Source organism: Vanellus vanellus (genome assembly GCF_965231255.1).
Source record: "Vanellus vanellus genome assembly, chromosome: 16".
NCBI classification, from domain to species: Eukaryota; Metazoa; Chordata; class Aves; order Charadriiformes; family Charadriidae; genus Vanellus; species Vanellus vanellus.
Genome location: NC_138921.1, coordinates 3886049 through 3903544, shown reverse-complemented (window position 1 = coordinate 3903544; position 17496 = coordinate 3886049). Strand labels below are relative to the sequence as shown.

Genomic DNA, 17496 nt, shown 5'->3' with positions numbered 1-17496 from the left:
AGCCCTGGCCCAGGCGGTTAATATTTAACTGAATAAGGGCCATAAATATGGAAAATGGGACTTTTAATTAAATAAGCAGCTTTTAAAAGGGCCCTTGGGCCGAAGAGGCTTTTGTTTAAATATGATTGATTTGACATGTCCTTTCCCTCCCGTTTTCTCTTGCTCTCTCCCTCTCTGGCTCGGTGCAGGGATGGGAAGCAGGCTGGCGTGTCGCGGTCCTGCTGCGGGACCTGCCGCCCTGCCTGCACCCAGCCCAGCCGCCTGCTCCCCGAAAACCTGCCCGTGGCAACAAGCACGTCCGTTTTGGGAGCCTGGGAGCGCTCGGGTGGGCACCTGGGCAGGGAGAGCCCTTCAGCTCGTTACGGCTCATCTGATTTTTAAGATCTAAATCGGAGCGGACGGGTTCCCCTGGCTGCTGAGCTGTCCTTACCCACCCCGGCTGGGGACACCCTGCCTCGCACCCCCCCGCCGGGGCAGGACCTGCCCTCTCCCATCCACACAACCACGTGGGTTTCCCCATGTAGGGCACGGCGGGTCCCTTACGGAGGGGAAACTGAGGCAGGGAGCTGGGAATGACCTGCCAGGTTGGGAGCACAGCCAAGGGAAGCGACTTCACCCGGTGCTTCGGGGGTGAAACCTCCTCCCCCCCCCAAATTTCAGCGCACACACACACACAGACAGACTTCGGCTGCAAAAGTGCAGTAAAACCAGGTCTTAATAGCTTTGCTGTTCTTTGACATTTGGGTTTTACTCGCTGTAGCAAGCGGCACTAATTACTTCTTAGTTACCCAGGCGTCGCAGTGCGACTGGAGCAGGGGGTTTATGGAGTGCCACGGGCTGCCGGTGGGCACCGGGGTGTTTCCATGCCTGGGAAGACCCTGGGGAGGTGTCAGGGTGCGGGTGGCCCTGCCCAGACCGGTAGCGTCACCCACCGTGTCCCCCATGACCACCGGGAGCATCTCCAGGCCACCAAGCTTGGCTCTGGGAGAAATAGGAGCTGGGCAAAATAACAGGAGGCTGCAGGACAGAAATCACTGGGAAAAGATGGGAAGGACCGGGAAAAGGACCAAGAAGGATCGTCGCTACACCACGGTATAAACCAGAGCTGCGCCCACATCTGCAGGAGAAGATGCAGCATCTGTCCCCGGATCGGCCGGGGCACCGAGAAGCTGGAAAAGGCACCAAGAGCAAAAAGGACGTCCCCAAAACCGAATGGCCGTGGGGTGAGGGATGAGCACAGACCGGGAGAAGCAGCGGCCCAGGCTGGTGCTTGGACCCCAACCCGGGCTAACGCCGCAGCGAGGGTCGCTCTCGGCGGGTTCCTTCTCTCTATTTTCCACCCGTGGTTCTCCCCCATCCAGCCTCAGGTCCCCTGCGCACAGTGCAGGCACGGCAGGCTGCAGCCGAGAGAGAGCGCACGGTTAATTATCTCCCCAAACAACTCGGGGAAAGCAAAGTATTCCCTGGACTTGGACCTGTTGCTTTGACAGGATTTCATGAGCAAAGATGCGGAGATGGGGGGAAAAAAAAAAAAGAGAACACGAACTTGGAAACGAGCAGGTCAGGCTTCACATCGCTTCTGGGTATCCTCAGGCATCCACAAGGTGCCCAGAAGGATGGGGTCCTCAGTCTGGAGTCAGACTATGCTGCTGGTGGGACCTCCTCCCCCAGAAACCCCAGTGAAAACCCCTCGGGTTGGTCGCTGAGATCACCAACGCTTGAGGCAACCACAGCTCAGCATCCCCAGTGGTGACACAACTCATGGACAGTGCCCAGGTCCAAAGTCTCCTCAATGCCGGGTCACCAGCGAGCAGGCAGGACCAGCGTCCATCGGTGGTGGCACAGGGAGAGCTGCTCGCCCCATGGGTCCCTTCCAGACACCCTGGCGTGACTGTGGGTCCTCTGCCACACACCAAACCTGGTGCAAAAGGATGGGCTTCTGGTTTCAGTTTGCTCGGAGACAAATTAAAGTGTGTCTTAACGTCACGCTTTCAGCAGGTCACGCTTCCCCACGGCATCTAGCGTGGGTTCCCCGTCTCGGATGTCATCCCCCCCGTCCATCCTCCTGGAGGACAGCTTTCTCCTGAGCTGCCTTCCATCTACAGTGACGTACCCCAACTCTTCATACACATCGTTAAACATCTTGCATTTTCCCTTTAAAGCACGTGAGGCGCTGCCAGGATTAGTCAGCGATGAGCACCCACGCTGCACCCCTCCCTTGGTGCCACCTCCTCTCCTCCACAGCACCCTCAGGCACCTCCAGCTCCGGGTGTCCTCTCTAAAGCACTACAGAGCCCTCATTTTTTGCCCTCCCCCCCCCCCCCGGAATCTGGGCATGTCTCAGCCCTGGCGCGCAGCTTTTGCACAGCGAAACACCAGTGAATCCTGCCTAAAATCACCTCCTCCCAGCCCTTCCCCCTGCGGGTGCCGGCGCTGCCTTCCTGCTGGGAGGACAAGGGACATTTCTGGAAGGGGCAGGTCGGGAGCTGGTGGAGCCAAGGGACAGATTCCCCTTCCTGGGCAGGGGTTTCCTGGCTCTGCCCCTCTCCTGTTAGAGCCAGATGAGGATTTTAAGGTTTTAACGCCCAAACAACATGATGAAAAGCAAAGCCCGCACCTTTCCCAGCCAGCTCCCACTTGGATGAGATGGGAGAAATCCACGGCCCACGTTTGGGTCAGAAAGGGGTTGTCCTGGATGTCCCCAAGCCACCGAGTCCATCACGCGCCATCCCCCGCTGCAGCCGCCGGCGCGCAACTCGGCGCTCGGTCCTCAGCAGCACGAGGGCATCGCTCCCCCCGAGCGCCGCCGATCTCCGCGGACGCCGCTACTGAAGGGTCCCAAGAAATCCCACCCCAAACCGCAGCCGAAAGCCCAGGCCACACCGACCAGATGTGCTCAGCCCCGGTATTTTTGTGGATTCGGGCTCAAATGAAGAAAAACAACCCGGAGAGAGGCATCACCCCGGGGAGGTCTGATGCCACAAGAAGATCTGACCACGGGGTTGCTCCTGGGAACGGGAGGCGAAAGGCAGAGCTCACCGCGACAGTGCACAGATAGAGATTTGTTGAGGTTTTGTTGTTTGTTTTTTTTTTTTTTTTTTAAAGGTATGCGGTTCTGAAAAAGAAAAAAAAAAAAAAAAGAAGGAAAAAAAAAAAAAAAGGCCCCGTGTTTGCAGCCAACACGTGTAATCTGTTGCAGCCCTTGTCAGACAAAACAGTTTTGCCGTAAGACAGCGGTTCCCAGAGGGGAAAGGGGCGAAGTGAAAATACTTTATCAGCCACGTACATATGTAAAGCGGTACCCTGGTTGAAAAGCAAAGCCTCTTTCCCTTTGAAAGCCGGGAAGGGAGAGACGGGAGGCGATTGCCTGAGAGCGGGGACAGAAATGACACAGGCACAAAGCCCAACGCAGCAAAGCCCACACCTCCCTCCTAAAATACGCTTATCTCCCTATCGGACCAAAATAACCACCTCGCTCTGGCGAATATGTATTAAAGAAACAAATCCAAACCAGCCTGAGAAGTGACTCAGTTTGGAAAACTCTTAAAATACGCACGTGGTTTTTAATGTACAGAAATTACCGTTCAATAGCGACATTAGGAGCGGGTTCTGCGGGGGTCAGCAGGGGAAGTGGCCCTCTCCCCAAGTTTCTGTGCCACCGAGGCGGGGCGGTTTCCGAAAACGAGGGGAATCGCGCCCCTGCCCGGATTTAAGAGGAGATCCTTAGGCGGGAGCTGCCAGCAGAGAAAGGCTATTCCTCCCCTTCCGAATTCAAGGGCTGGGAATACCGAGGATGCGGACGCATGGCTTAAATGGGCCCTCGAGTTCACAGGACGAGCGGACTCCGCTGGCAACAAGTGGGTTGGCCGCCGAGTCCCCAGCAGAGGCTTCTCCCTCTCCCTCCATCAGCCAGACCTGAGAAGACGGGGGGAAAAAAAAAATAAAATATATATATATATATAATATTAATGCCACGTAGCAGTTCCCTGCCACCGGCGGCGAGCCAGCGAGGGGGACTCCAGGCTGGGGACACACACACACACACACACACACACACACACACACACACAAAGTGCCCGGCTCCATCCCAGACTCCTCCAGCGGGATGAAGATCCCGGGGAGGGATGAGATGCTGGGGCGCTTCCCATGAATACGGACGCATGTAGGCAGGAGGGAGGCAAGAACTGGGATGGGGGGGGGGAGGAAACGGAGAAAAGAAAGGCGAGAAAGAGGAGAAGAAAGGGAAGGAGAAGCGGCGGCGGGGGGGAGAGGGAAGGAACACGCGCGCGTGCCCATCTGGGCGATGCATCACATTGAAATTGTCCCGCATTAAAAATTCACCAGCCAGTGAATTTTCAAGGGATTTGTAGTAATTAGATGACAAAATGCTGGCAAATCTCAGGCTTGCCAAAGATGTTACTCAGGGGTCAAAGACTCGACACTTTTGGCTGGGTAATTTGTAAGTGTCAATCACACTCAGCCATCAGAGAGAAAGGAGAGATCTAACGGCTGAATCCTAACGAAGTCCGAGGCTCCTGCCTGCTCGTCGCCCCCGCCAGACCCCCCCTCTCCGCTCCCGCGGCCGCACGCGCTGCCGGGCGCAGGGGGGGCTGCCGGCACAGCAAACCCAGAGCCGGGTGTTTTGGGTTTGTGTTTGGTTTTTTTTTTTTTTTTTAATTTAATTAAAAAAATAAAACAACCAAAACTTCCCAGTTTTCATTTTTCAGCCCCAATTTCGGGTGGAAGGACCAACCCGCCCTGGTTTGTAGCTGCTCAGGGGTGACGCGCCTGTCCAGTTTATCCTGCCGGAGGGGGGTAGGACGGTGAGCCGCGTCCCCCCCGGGGCGAGCCCTCCGCAGCCCTGCATCACTTCTTCTGACACGTCCTTAAAATTGCTCCCGGGACGGTCTGTCCTTCCGTTTCCCGGGGCTTTCTCAGCCCAGGCTGACACACTGGGCTGGGCTGAAAAGGAAATTAAACCAGCTCCTGCCTGCAATCTGCCTCTTTCTGCCTCCCCAGCAGGTGTCACGGAGCCTTCGGAGCCACCAGCACCACCGCACGGGTTGGCTCTGCCCGCCCCGGCTCTGTCGAAATAATTTGGGTTAATTTAGACACCGGTGGGATGCTCCCAGCCCGGAGCAGTGTGGCAGCCGAGGGGGTGGCCGTGCCAGCGGAGCTTCGGGCTGCTGCCGCGCACCCAGCCCCGCAGCCTGGGGGAAGAAAAGAAATTAAAAGGTTTTCTACTTCGTCAGTTTACAAATCAGACCACAAAATGCAAAATTCCAGCTTTACCCTGGCCACACACTCTGGCTCCGGCGTGGGGCTCCGGCAGGGCTCAGCTCAGGGCGGGAGGGATGGGGCTGAGGTCCAGCCTGGGCTTTGCTGCCGGGTACCCGAAAAACCGGGTACGGCCCCACCGGGATGGCTGAAGTGTATAACCGGGACAGAGCTCTCTCACGGTGCTTTGGGTGAAGCTTTTATTTGGCATTTTGTGGTTTGATTTCCAGGCTGGTGAAGAATGAAACCTTTGGACCGGCTGGAGGGGGGCACCCCAGTTCCTCCCCAGCCCCATCAGCATCCCCGGGGCGGCGGCGGCTAACGCGGGCGGCGCGTAACCCCAAAAAGATTTTACGTCACCAAAGGCAGGAGAGGCAGGAGCTCCATTTTCTCACCATCTCTCGTGGCTTATAAAGCTGTCCTCATTACACCTGCTAAATCCCACCTCCGCTTTTGGGCCGTCAGGGAGGGTTTAAAGCCGTAGGGAAGGGATGGAGGGACGTGGGGTGGAGGGGGGAGGTTTGGCCACCACCTCTGCGGTGCTGCAGCTGGGGTATTGCGAGCATCCATCATACCCCAGGGAAAAACACTCCGCACATCCCGAAACCACTTTCCAACCTGCTTAAATAAGTCAAGTCACAGGGAAAAAAAAAAAAAAAAAATAAAGAAGGTTTGTTTGCCCCGCGCCACCCGGCGTGCTGGATTTTGTGAGCCTCCTCAATCCAGCGGCTCTGGGAGGGGAAAGGTGGGGAGGGGGAGCGGAAGGGCAGGAGGAAAATTGCCTTTGGCCAGAGCGGCTGCGGTTTATTTCGAATCCGTTGCAATTCTTTGCTGTAGGACAGCGGGACGGTAATATCTGGTAACTCAGCCAAGCGGCAGCGCCGGTGCTCTCCAGCCATCGCGCTGCCCTATATAAGGGAGCTGAGGGGACTGTAAAAGTGGCTGTAGGTTTCTCCTCAATTTAAAAAGTCATTTAGCAGCTGCAAAACACCGCCTGGCAACAGCCGGCCCTCGGAGGGGCATCCTTCCTTTAGCTACTCATCAGCTGCGCTCCCCAGCTTCTATTCTGCGGATTTAAATAGCCCAAATCGCAGACCGAGATCCGCATTTTTTTTTTTTTCCCTTTTTCTTTATCTTAACTTTATCAAACACCATCTTAAGATGCTGCTAGAGGAACATTTGTTGGGAAGCAGCAGCCGACCCGCGGGAGGGACCAAGCGCCTATCGCTGCCACTCCATCCGGCGGACGGCTCTTGGGAACCGGTTCCCCCTCCCCCGACCCCGAGGACGGGGTGCCCGTGGGGCAGCACCTCCTCCCCGTGGGAACCCGCTGCCGGCAGACGACGAGAGACAGCCCACACCTCACTGCGCCTGAACGCAGCTCCTGCCGCTGCCTCGCGCGCTCGCGCAGGAGAAAATTAACCAGCAGACAAAGCAAAAGCTGAGTTTTAGTTCAAGCGAACGCAAAGAAGACCTTTTTTCCCCCCCAGATGACCTCTCCTGACGTACGGCACTGACCTCCCTCCTACTTTCCTTCACCCTGACAGGTAGCACCACCGTGCGCGATCGCCGTCCCAGCGGCTTTGCTAAGCCCTGAGCTGGGGACATCAGGCGTGGGGACATGGTGACACCAGCTCTGTACCCTCCAGTCCGTGGGGGCTGCGGGGCCGGAGCGCTGGCAGGACGTGTGGGCTGGACACGCTACTACCCATCACCCCAGAGGGTCCTGAGGCTGGAAGAGATAGCGGACCCTAATTAGGTGGCACTAATTAGGGACTGTGGAACATAGGGATCCGTGCCCCTGCAGGTCCGAGCCCGGCCGCTGCTGCCCCGCCGTCCCTCCTCCGGTGTTCTCCCCCGTCGCCGCTCTCCGGTTTCCCCGCTCTGGCGCTGGCATCGCTTCCTGTGTCTCACCGATGCAGGTCACACCGCGCGCGCACCCGCCTCAGCCAAAGGCTCTTGATATTCTCTCTGCCTCTCTTCCTAGCTCCAGTTTGGGGTGAAAGCCTCCCTTATTAGCCAATTTGGATACCCATTTACTGTGAATTACTCAGCCTGATTATTATTCATGAATGGCTAAGTCGGAAATCTCAAGCCTCGCCATGCGATTTCTCTCCCTCTCCAATGCATATATTTAGGGAAAACAGGAGGCAGCGTGTCTCAGTCGCACGCAGCCGTGCTCCGGGGCAAGGAAAGCTGCCGCCTCGCTCTTCTGTTCTGTTTCCTGGCGAGGAAGGTGGTGGTGGAAGGGGGAAGGTGGTGGTGGAAAGAGAAAGGCACTGGTGGAAGGGGGAAGGTGGTGGTGGAAGGTGGTGGTAGAAGGGGGAAGGTGGTGGTGGAAGGAGGAAGGTGGTGGTAGAAAGGGGAAGGTGGTGGTAGAAAGGGGAAGGTGGTGGTGGAAGAAGGAAGGTGGTGGTGGAAGGTGGTGGTGGAAGGGGGAAGGTGGTGGCGGAAGGGGGAAGGTGGTGGCGGAAGGAGAAAGCTGGTGGTGGAAGGTGGTGGTGGAAGGTGGAAGGTGGTGGTGGAAGGGGGAAGGTAGTGGTCGCGGAAGGGGGAAGGTGGTGGGGTGGAAGGGGAAAGGTGGTGGTGGAAGGGGGAAGGTGGTGGTTGTGGTAGGAGGAAGGTGGTGGGGTGGAAGGAGGAAGGCAATGGTGGAAGGGGGAAGGTGGTGGTGGAAGGGGGAAGGTGGTGGTGGGAAGGAGGAAGGTGGTGGTGGAAAGGGAAGGTGGTGGTGGAAGGGGGAAGGTGATGGTGGAAGGTGGTGGTGGAAGGGGGAAGGTGATGGTGGAAGGTGGTGGTGGGAGGGGGAAGGTGATGGTGGAAGGTGGTGGTGGAAGGGGGAAGGTGGTGGTGGAAGGAGGAAGGTGGTGGTGGAAGGAGGAAGGTGGTGGTGGAAAGGGGAAGGTGGTGGTGGAAAGGAGAAGGTGGTGGTCGTGGAAGGGGGAAGGCGGTGGGGTGGAAGGGGAAAGGTGTTGGTGGAAGGGGAAAAGTGGTGGGGGAAGGTGGTGGTGGAAGGGGGAAGGCGGTGGGGTGGAAGGGGGAAAGTGGTGGGATGGAAGGGGGAAGGTGGTGGTAGAAGGAGGAAGGCAGTGGTGGAAGGAGGAAGGTGGTGGTGGAAGAGGGAAGGTGGTGGGGTGGAAGGAGGAAGGCGGTAGTGGAAGGGAAAAGGCGGTGGTGCCAAACACTGGTCATGGTGTGACCCGGGGTAAGGTCCAGACATGTCCTAATATTAAGGAGAAGCTCACGGTCCCCAAATCCCGAGCAAACCTCCAACCAGCATCCAGCCCACCGTTCCCATGGGCGGCTGCAGCCTGGGGCGATGCCAGTCTGCTGCTGTCCCCTTCAATGATGGGGTCCGGCTACCGGGAGTCACCTTGGCTGGAGGCTGAGCCCGGCTCATCAGTTGGCCATTGGTTACCCGGCGGCAACTCGTCTGATCCCTTAGACACAGACAGAATATTTTAACGCCGGCTGCCGGGGAGGTGAAGGAGGTTTCCACGCAAGGCAGGGAGACGACAGGGCAGCAGCAGCGGCGTCCCTTGGCTAATCGTCCGGCAGGGGAGAAGCAAAGGAGGTTTGCAACGGCAAAAGGGTGGTGGGAGGAGGAAGGGAGACAATTAGGAGCTGAAGAAAAGCAAGCCCTGACCGCCGGTGCAAACAGGAGTTTGCAGCACACCTGCGTGCCCGGCAGGGAGCTGGGCTGCTCCCGGCAGGGATGCGGGAATGGGCACAGCTGCTTCCACCTGTAGATCCGCACCGTGCCGTGCAAATGGGGAAACCGAGGCAGCGCGGGAAAGTATCCGCGGGAGAGCATCGCTCCGCCAGCAGCACGCCCGCCTCGGCACCGCTTCTTCCACCTCAAGGGAGCGGCGAGCGAAGCACCGGGGTTTGCTTTTTATTTTTTTTCTTTTAAGCCCAAATCCTTTTTGCCACGGTACCCGCCCCATCGCGCTCAGCGAAGGCGACTCCAAGCAAAGCTGGTAGAGATGCTGGAGAGAAGGGGATGGCTGCCAACGCCAAGAGGCAGAAAGAACGATCCCAGAGCTCCCGCCCGGAGCCGGCAGCCGGGCTGGAAAGCAGCAAGTGTGACCGGGGGACGCGAGCTCTTCCCGCAGCCCTGGCAAAGGGTTGGCGGACGGCATCTACGGTGCTTGCTGCAAAGAGACGGCCTTGCTTGGCCCTGCAGCGCTTCCCAGAGGGAAGGAAACGCTTCCCACACCTGGGAGGAAGACTTTGCAAAGGCGAGAGGGGATTGAAGGGAGGAGAGGAGCTGAAATCCAACGCCGTAGGCAGGATGGGCGCAAGACCGACAAAAAGAAACCCCCCCGCAGCAGGGATGGGGGGGGCACACGAGCAGCAGCAAACCGAGCCCGGGAAAACAACACGTGGCAGCGCGGGATGCCGCCTGCCCGTCCGTGCCTGCGCCGAGTCCCCCGCGGGAACGCTGAGAAAAACAACGCAGGCGGCGGTCAAAGAGTTTTTCCGCAGGCGATGAGGCGCTTTGAGCAACGCAAGAGGACGCGGGTGTCCCAGCCCGGCTCCGGGAGCAGCGGGAAGCGTGGCTCGGCGCCGATAGTCAGCCCAGGGGGGGGCAGCGCCCAGCAAAACGGGGGTCCATCGGGTCCGCCTTGACTTGCTCGCTCTCCCCTTAAGCAGATCACAGCCCACACAGGCCTCTGGCAACAGGCAGCAATAAAGTAAAGCTAGTTTTACATTAAAACCCGTTAACCCTCTGATTCAGTAAAAAAAAAACCCCTCCATTTGAATAATATCCTAATCCAATTCCAGAGCCGGCCCCGGGGGAGGGGGATACGGCGGGTGCCCGGGGAACGGCCGCAGCCGGCGCAGCTCCCGCTGAGCTCGCCGGTGTCTCGTCCCCGCACGGAACCGGCACAACCTGGCAAAAACCCACCCGGGGGGGGGGGGGAGGGCAGAGGGCTTCAAAACCCCACAGGGATGCTGCGCCGTATCCCGGGGCTTGCAGAAGAGAAGACCGAGCAAAAACCCCCCCAGTTTCGGTTCTCTGATGGCACGAACACGTGCCTTGCACAAGCCCAGAGAGACTCCCCCGAGCTCACCTGCCGGAGCCCGAAATACCCCGCGCGGCTCCCAGAAGGGTTGTGACCTCCAGCTCTCACCCGCAGAGCCACGGGTGATGACCCGACCGGGGGCAGAGGCTTGGAGGGGGCTGCTCGTCCCCTCTGCCATCACCCCGGCCTGCATACGACGCGCCCACCCCAAAAAGGACACCCACAGCAGATGAGCGTCGCACCCCCAAAAAGCGCCCGCATCTCCCCAGGGAGCACGGGGCAGCCGAGGGGTGCGCGGCACTCGCGGTGCCACCGGCCCCGCCGTGTCACGAGCCAGCGAAAGGAGAGGCTACAGCCCATCACAGCCCAATTACAACAATTAAGCGTGCAATCATTTGCTATAGGTACAACCTTTCTGCCTAACAAGTTACCGCTAAAAGAAACTATTATCGCTGCCGAACAAAATCGGCGCATTGCGATGGTGTTCAGCCGGGGTTAAGGACCGGCGGGAGGCTATTTCCCAGGTTCAACTACGTGGAGAGTTAAAAGAGTTTGCATTATTTTATCATTAGGAATGTTTCAGATCTGGGGTGGGGGGGTGGGGGGGTGGGGAAGAGGCAGCGGGGAATGATGAATTTCCTGCAGAGCTACTTAGGCATTCATTTTAATTCAGGGTAATTAGCGGGTATATGCTCGTTTTGAGAAAATTCCCGTTAAACCCCTCGGTAATTTTAGGGGTGCAATGTGTGGGATTCTCAATACGTAACAAAGAAGCCGAATCTTTGCTCGCGGAGTAGGGAATTAACTCAAAACTGTTCTCCAGAGCTGCGATCAGCACTTTCATAATTAATGTACGGGCATATATATCTGTATACACATACACAGCACACTCCCCCCCCCCCCGCACACATCAAACAGATTTCCTTGATACCAAATTGCCTGAAAAATTAACCAATGTCAAACTGCTCAACAAGATAAGTATCATTAAGGGAAAAAGAAAATCTTCATTATGTTTGAAGGTACAGGGGAGAAAAAAAAAAAAAAAAAACAAACCCTCATGAAATGTTTTTTAGCTTGTTTCCAGACCGGGAAATAACATGTTTTAAAACATATCAAAGGGTTAAATTAATTTTCATTAAAATTTAAATTCGAGAAGGCTCCCTCTCTTCTTTCCTCCCTCCTCCCCCTTTGAACGTTTGACTGGCAACCATTTCATATTTCAATCTCGGCAGAACAAATTGAATTAGATGTTGAAACCAAACTCTGCTCTGTTCTCTAAAGCCTACATGCTCTGCTTGCGCTAATCCTTTTCGTCGCCGCTGCAGACCTCAGAGACGCTCAGCAAGAAACCTGCCCCGCCACAAAAGACAATGAAGGGAGAGGGGAAAAAAAAAAAACCAAACCAAACAACAAAACCAAACCCACAACCGAACCAGGGGGAAAAAAAAAAAAATAAAACAACAAAAAAAAAAACCAAAACAACCCAGGAAAATCCAACCCCAACCTGCAACGCTGCAAAGCTGCGCCGAAATTGGGTGATTCGTATGCCTGGAAGGGACCCTGCCCGGCTCTGCCGTCCTCCGCACCGGCCGGTGGCTGCGTTGAGTGCCGCCGGTTGGTCCTTCACCCCCGGGATGCTAAAGCCCCGTTTTCCCACGGTGACCCACTCCCCCTTCCAATGAAAAGCCACCCCAGGACCACCGATGGGTCCCGCCGCTGCTGCCCCCCGTGCCGGCGCAGATGGGAAAGGCGGCGGGGAGCCGTGGAGGGAGCGGGGATGGGGATGCCGCTCATCAACGCTGAGCAAAACAAGGGAAAAAAGCAGCTTGTCACCGTTTTGGCTGACACCCCCTTTCACGGCGCTGCTCCAACACCCGTGCCTCAGTTTACCCACCCGTCCAACGAGCGCGAACGCCTGCCTGCTGCGGGGCAGGGCGGACGGGCTGGATGGGAAGAGGATTTTACACCACAGCCCTGCAGAGGTCCCAAGGGCCCCCCCCGGATTTTGGGGGGGGGGGGGGGAATCTATCTCCTGAGCCCCACAGCAGGAAAGCCCAGTGTTGGGGGCCGGGAAGCTGCTTGGGGGCAGCAGAAGGGCTCACGAGCTGCAGCACAGTTTGGAGGACCGGGACGGGGTGTTACAGCTCTGGGCACTGAGCTGCAGCGCTCAGCCTCTGCCCGGGAGTCCGCACAAAGAGCCGGGGAGCTGCCGGTGTCCAGCCCAGGGCCCTGAGGGAGGACCGGTTTTGGGGAGGAGGTTTGCAGAGAAGCTGGGACAGGATGCACCTGAAAGTGCCGGGCTTGCCTGGGCTCTGTGCAATGCTGTCTGTCCTGCCCCTCCTGCGCTGCTCCATCCCCCCCGAGCCCCATCCCTCCCCAGTTCTATCCCCCCCCAGCTCCATCCTTCCCCAGCTCCATCCCTCCCCAGCTCCATCCTTCCCCAGATCCATCCCTCCCCAGCTCCATCCTTCCCCAGCTCCATCTTTCCCCAGCCCCATCCCTCCCCAGCTCCATCCCTCCCCAGCTCCATCCTTCCCCAGCCCCATCCCTCCCCAGCTCCATCCCTCCCCAGCTCCATCCTTCCCCAGCTCAGTCCTTCCCCAGCTCCATCCCTCCCCAGCTCCATCCTTCCCCAGCCCCATCCCTCCCCAGTTCTATCCCCCCCCCAGCTCCATCTTTCCCCAGCCCCATCCCTCCCCAGCTCCATCCCTCCCCAGCCCCATCCTTCCCCAGCTCCATCCCTCCCCAGCTCCATCCTTCCCCAGATCCATCCCTCCCCAGCTCCATCCCTCCCCAGCCTCATCCTCCAGCTCAGTCCTTCCCCATCCCCATCCCTCCCCAGCTCCATCCTCGGGCGAGCTGCTGGAGAAGGTGTTAACAGCACGTACACCTCGAGGCATCCTTAAATCAGAGCTGCTCCAAGGGAACAAATGTTATCTCGAGGCCCCGGCACTTACTGCAGACGCACTGCATGAAGCAGGCAGTTATTTAACCCAACTCGGATTACTCCTGCGGTCATGTAAGCACCTTCCCTTTCATCAGGAGGGCCCCGGCGCTGCGCTCGTGCCCGGCGCTCGCAGCGGCCGGGGAAGGCAGACGTATTAGCAGGGTTATTGGTCTGCTCCAGGCCCGGATGCGCTCGCTATTCAGGCGGCCAGCGGTGTTGTGGGTTGAACAAAAGTCCGGTAATAAGTAAGGTTATGAGCATCCCACTGCTAGGTGTATTGGGTACCGCCTCGCAGCAATAGGTAGATATTGCCGAGAGGAAAACAGCCTCTCCGGCAGTAATGCGCATCGCACACACGAACACGCGCCAGCCAGCGCGGGGCGGCTTCCCCCGGCGCTGAGACACGCAGGGCAGCCCCGGCTTCTCTCCGCCACGCTCGGCTCAACGCCGCTTGGGACGTACACAGCGCTCAACCCCAGCAGCACCCCCAAAAAAACCCCAGGCCACTTTGATGAGATTTAGGAACCGGCGTCATTTCCGTGGCTGTAAAAATGAGAGCCAGAAGAACGCGTCAGAATCGTTCCCTCGGAGGCGCTGAGCAAACACGGCCTCGCTGGGGACACCGTGGCAGGGACTTTCTCCCCGGCATGAAGGATTTGTCAACCCAGCGCCCCGTCGCCTCCCCGCACAACGGGCTTGGTCCTCCATGAGTTCCTCAGCACAGGATGGGGTTCCATCACCGTGGAGGTGGGCGGCGAGTCCCTCCGTGGATGGAAAAGGGGGTCAGAGTGCAGCTCAAAGGGACCCAGGAGCCTCCCTGGTGTTTTTACAGCGCTTCTCCAGCGGCTGTGGCTGGTGGACAGGTTTCCTCCCAGCAATCCAGGGTTTTCACCGTGGCCACAAACACATGCAAAGGAGATTCACAAACCTATCTCACCTCTCTTGAGGGTTTGCCAGGCGGTCTCCAAAGGAGATGGTTGAGCCACATGGTGTTTGACCACAGGGAGCTCTTTACTCCTGGCAGCCTCTGCCACCCCATGCTCTCCAGCCTCCAGAGACGCTACTCCAAGAAGACCCATGTCAAGGAGGAGCGACGCCAGCCACAACTCGAGGTGGCACAACCAAGACCTCGGGGCGCATGGTGGCCTGGGAGGGAGTGCCGCCGTGGAGACCGTGGGTGCTAGGAGGGAAAAAACCTTTGCCAAACGATCTGTTTTGGGGTGGCAGCTGCAGGTTGGTCTCCAAACAGGCAGGTTTGTTTTGTTTTTTTTTTTTTGGCAGCCCATCTGTTCTCCCCCAACCAGAGCGAGGGCCAATTCGCGACTTGACAGCGATTTCTGCTGCAGCAGCAGTTCTGGTAGGAACGCAAACGCGCCGGGGAGCGCACGGAAACACAACCAGCACACGCGCTCACTTCAACGCGGAGCCCAAACCGAGCTCGAATCTGGGCTGTACCCCCTGAGACCACGGCCAAGAGCCTGCGGGGTGACAGGGAGAGGAGAGGCAGCGGGTGGAACCCCGGCTCGGGCGCTGCTGAACCTTTGCATGGTCACCTTCTCCTCCTTCTGGCGCTGCCAACCCCATGGCAGCTCAGGGCATTTTGACCTTTAGGGTCAGCTGCGCCCTGCCGCGGTCCCACTGCCCCGGTACCCACCTCGCCGATGCCCGGCAGCTGCTAGATGGCCTCGTCTTTGTTGCTCTCCTCCTCTTCCAGATGTTCCAGGATTTCATTCAAAATCTCCGATCGTTTTCTCTTCTTTGGAGAGTCTGTCCAGGTCCGGGTGGCAGCAAAGGACACGTGGAAGAAGAAGAAAAGCAAAGATTACAACCTGGGCACACGCATGGCCACTTCCAGCTCATCTCCTGCTACTTCCAGCCCACCTCACCCTGCTCCCAGGTAAAGCCCCTCAACTATCATTTACTTCTCTTCACCAGCCAGGCCCTGGTGTGACTCCATACCTACCACCCGGGCTTTGGTTCACCGGCTCTGCTGGAAGCAAACAGCCCCAGTGTCCAAAAAAGCTCATCGATGACACTGGCCCTTCCCTTTCCCCCCAATTCACCCATCCCCTGTCCAAGAGCGGTCTCAAGACCAACCTAGACACCAGCCTTGGTTCAAGAAGGCTCTTGGCAGGCCACAGACCCACCAACATCCTTGCTGAGACACAAGATCGCCGCCTGGCCTGTATCTCCCACCTCGGCTGGCAGTGGGTGAAGGCAAGAGGCTGGCTCCCCCCTGAGAGCCGGGCAGGGATGTCCCCTCTTTGTTTCTCCTGCCCCACACCGACAGCACTGTCCTGTGAACCCCCTGAAGCATCCTCATGCTCCTGAAACCGCCGTGGGGCGCAGCATCCCTCCCCACGGATGCTACAACCCCGCGGGAGGGCGAGAAACCCCCGGGGGGCTGCCAGCACCCGAGCCAGCATCCCAACCCCGCATGGGCGCTGCGGGTGACAAAGCCATTTGGTCCCCGCGCTGAGGCCGATGTCGGCGTTGCCTCCTCTCCGCCAGGCAAGAAGTGGCCTCTCGGCAGGAGCCGCGGCGCAGCCCCCTCTCCCCCCCGCGCGCTCCCCAGCCAGCGGCTCTCGCTTGCGAGCAGCACATGGAGAACAGCTGTTTAAATCCCGCTTTCAGACATCAAAAGCCTCGCTGGGTTTCTCAAACAAACAAACATACCATAGGACTAAAGAAAAGGTGTAAAATAAATAAATGGAACAAGCTGTGCATTTTCTTTTAGTATTACAGCTGCTGCGGGAGATAAACAACAAGTAAATGTCACAAAACATCAATACAGAAGAAATTAACCTGACAAAAGCTCACATCCCCCCCCCCTCCGCCTCCCCTCCCCCTGCCCCCCCCCCCCCCCCCCCAACCTCCCAACAATTTTGCATTTCTGGAGTTCCCATCTAATGATTTTATTTTTCAATTAATTCCTTGACAGAGCGCCAGAACCCGCCTCCCTCCCCGCCGGGGGGCTGCAGGGGGACGGGGGGCAGGGGGACAGGGGTGCCAGTGGCCCCCCCTCCCTTCCCGGTGCCCACCCTCCCAAGCCAGGGGGAGTCAAGGGGGGGGGGGGGGGGCTTCAAGGTGCCACCCCAGGACCCTCCAAGTGCCTCTTCCCGGTTCAACCATCCGAAGGCACAAGGATGGCTGGTGCCACCGCAGAAGAAGGTGCCGGCTCAGCGGTTCTCCCTCCCCTTTTCTCTGCCCTCCTGGTTCCCGCTCCCCCCGTCCGACCTCGTGCTTGGGGCTGGGAAACGTGGTCTCAGCACCCAAATCCACAGCAGGGCAGAGTTTGTCCCCCCACCTGCCACCCCCTTCCCCACCAAACCCCGATGTGCCGGACGCGGAGAGCCCGCAGGGAGGCGACGATGGGGGTTGCGGGATGCTGGATGTGGGGTGCTAGGTGCTAACGGAGCATCCCTAAGCAGCGCGGTGCACCCAGGGGACCGGCCGTGGCATGGGCAGGGGGCTGGCAGGGCAAACGGTCCCCACCGTGGGCTCCAGACCCACCGGCTCAGCCACAGTGCTGCCGGGGGGGGGGGGGGGGGGCACTGGGAGCATCCCCCCCATCCACCTAACAAGGAGGAAAAGGGGAGAGGGGAAAAAAAAAACCCAGGAGGGTGGGGAAGCGAATTGGGTCGACTTCCGCTGTGCCGCTCCAAGCTGGTTAAGGTTTGCCCGCTAACGATCCCATTTGCTTCCTTTAAACAATAGCCAAAGCCGGCGGGGGTGGGCCGAGAGGGGGATTACCACGGGATTAGAACGTGGCAGGGTTGCGGATGCCACGCTAATCCTGCAGGGTTTTACTCTCCGGCTCCGGCATGTGTTTGCATTAGTTACAGATGCTCTCTAAAAAAAAAAAAAAGAAAAAGAAGAAAAAAATCAAAAAAAAAAAAAAGAAGAAAAAGAAGAAAGGAGAAAAAAAGGGAACCCGAAAAGCTGGGAGGTGAGTGTCTGTAATGCAGCCGAGAGGTAAAAGGAGCAGCTTGAGGGTCTGCGGCCAACGGAGGAGCAACCTGGGAGAGGGGATGGGGATGGGGAAGACCCTTCCCATGCCGCCGGGGAGGGCACGAGGATGGGGTCCAGAGCGGAGCGCACCTGCCCCTGCAAAGCCTGTGCTTCCAGCAGCCAACCGTAAATAACCAGGGGCGAGCCGCAGCGGGGCTCCGCTGCTTTCCACCCACCCACAGCCCTCTGCCAAGACCGGGGGTGGGGGGGGGAGAGGGGTGTCTCGCTAGA

General features: G+C 58.3%; 1 protein-coding gene across 2 annotated transcripts in view; it reads right to left on the bottom strand.

The window, feature by feature from the left end:
- RBM19 (RNA binding motif protein 19) overlaps positions 1 to 17496 on the bottom strand; it is a 105688-nt gene that overhangs the window by 27400 nt on the left and 60792 nt on the right. The window contains exons 24-25 of one of the 2 annotated variants that reach the window (XM_082491606.1): positions 14909 to 15021; positions 3544 to 3915 (exon numbers count right to left, since the gene is read on the bottom strand). In XM_082491606.1, coding sequence (XP_082347732.1) covers positions 14930 to 15021 — 92 coding nt within the window. In that variant the 3' untranslated portion in view covers positions 3544 to 3915; positions 14909 to 14929. Of the gene's footprint in view, positions 1 to 3543; positions 3916 to 14908; positions 15022 to 17496 lie in introns of those variants that run through there. The other variant, XM_082491607.1, reaches the window with a different exon arrangement.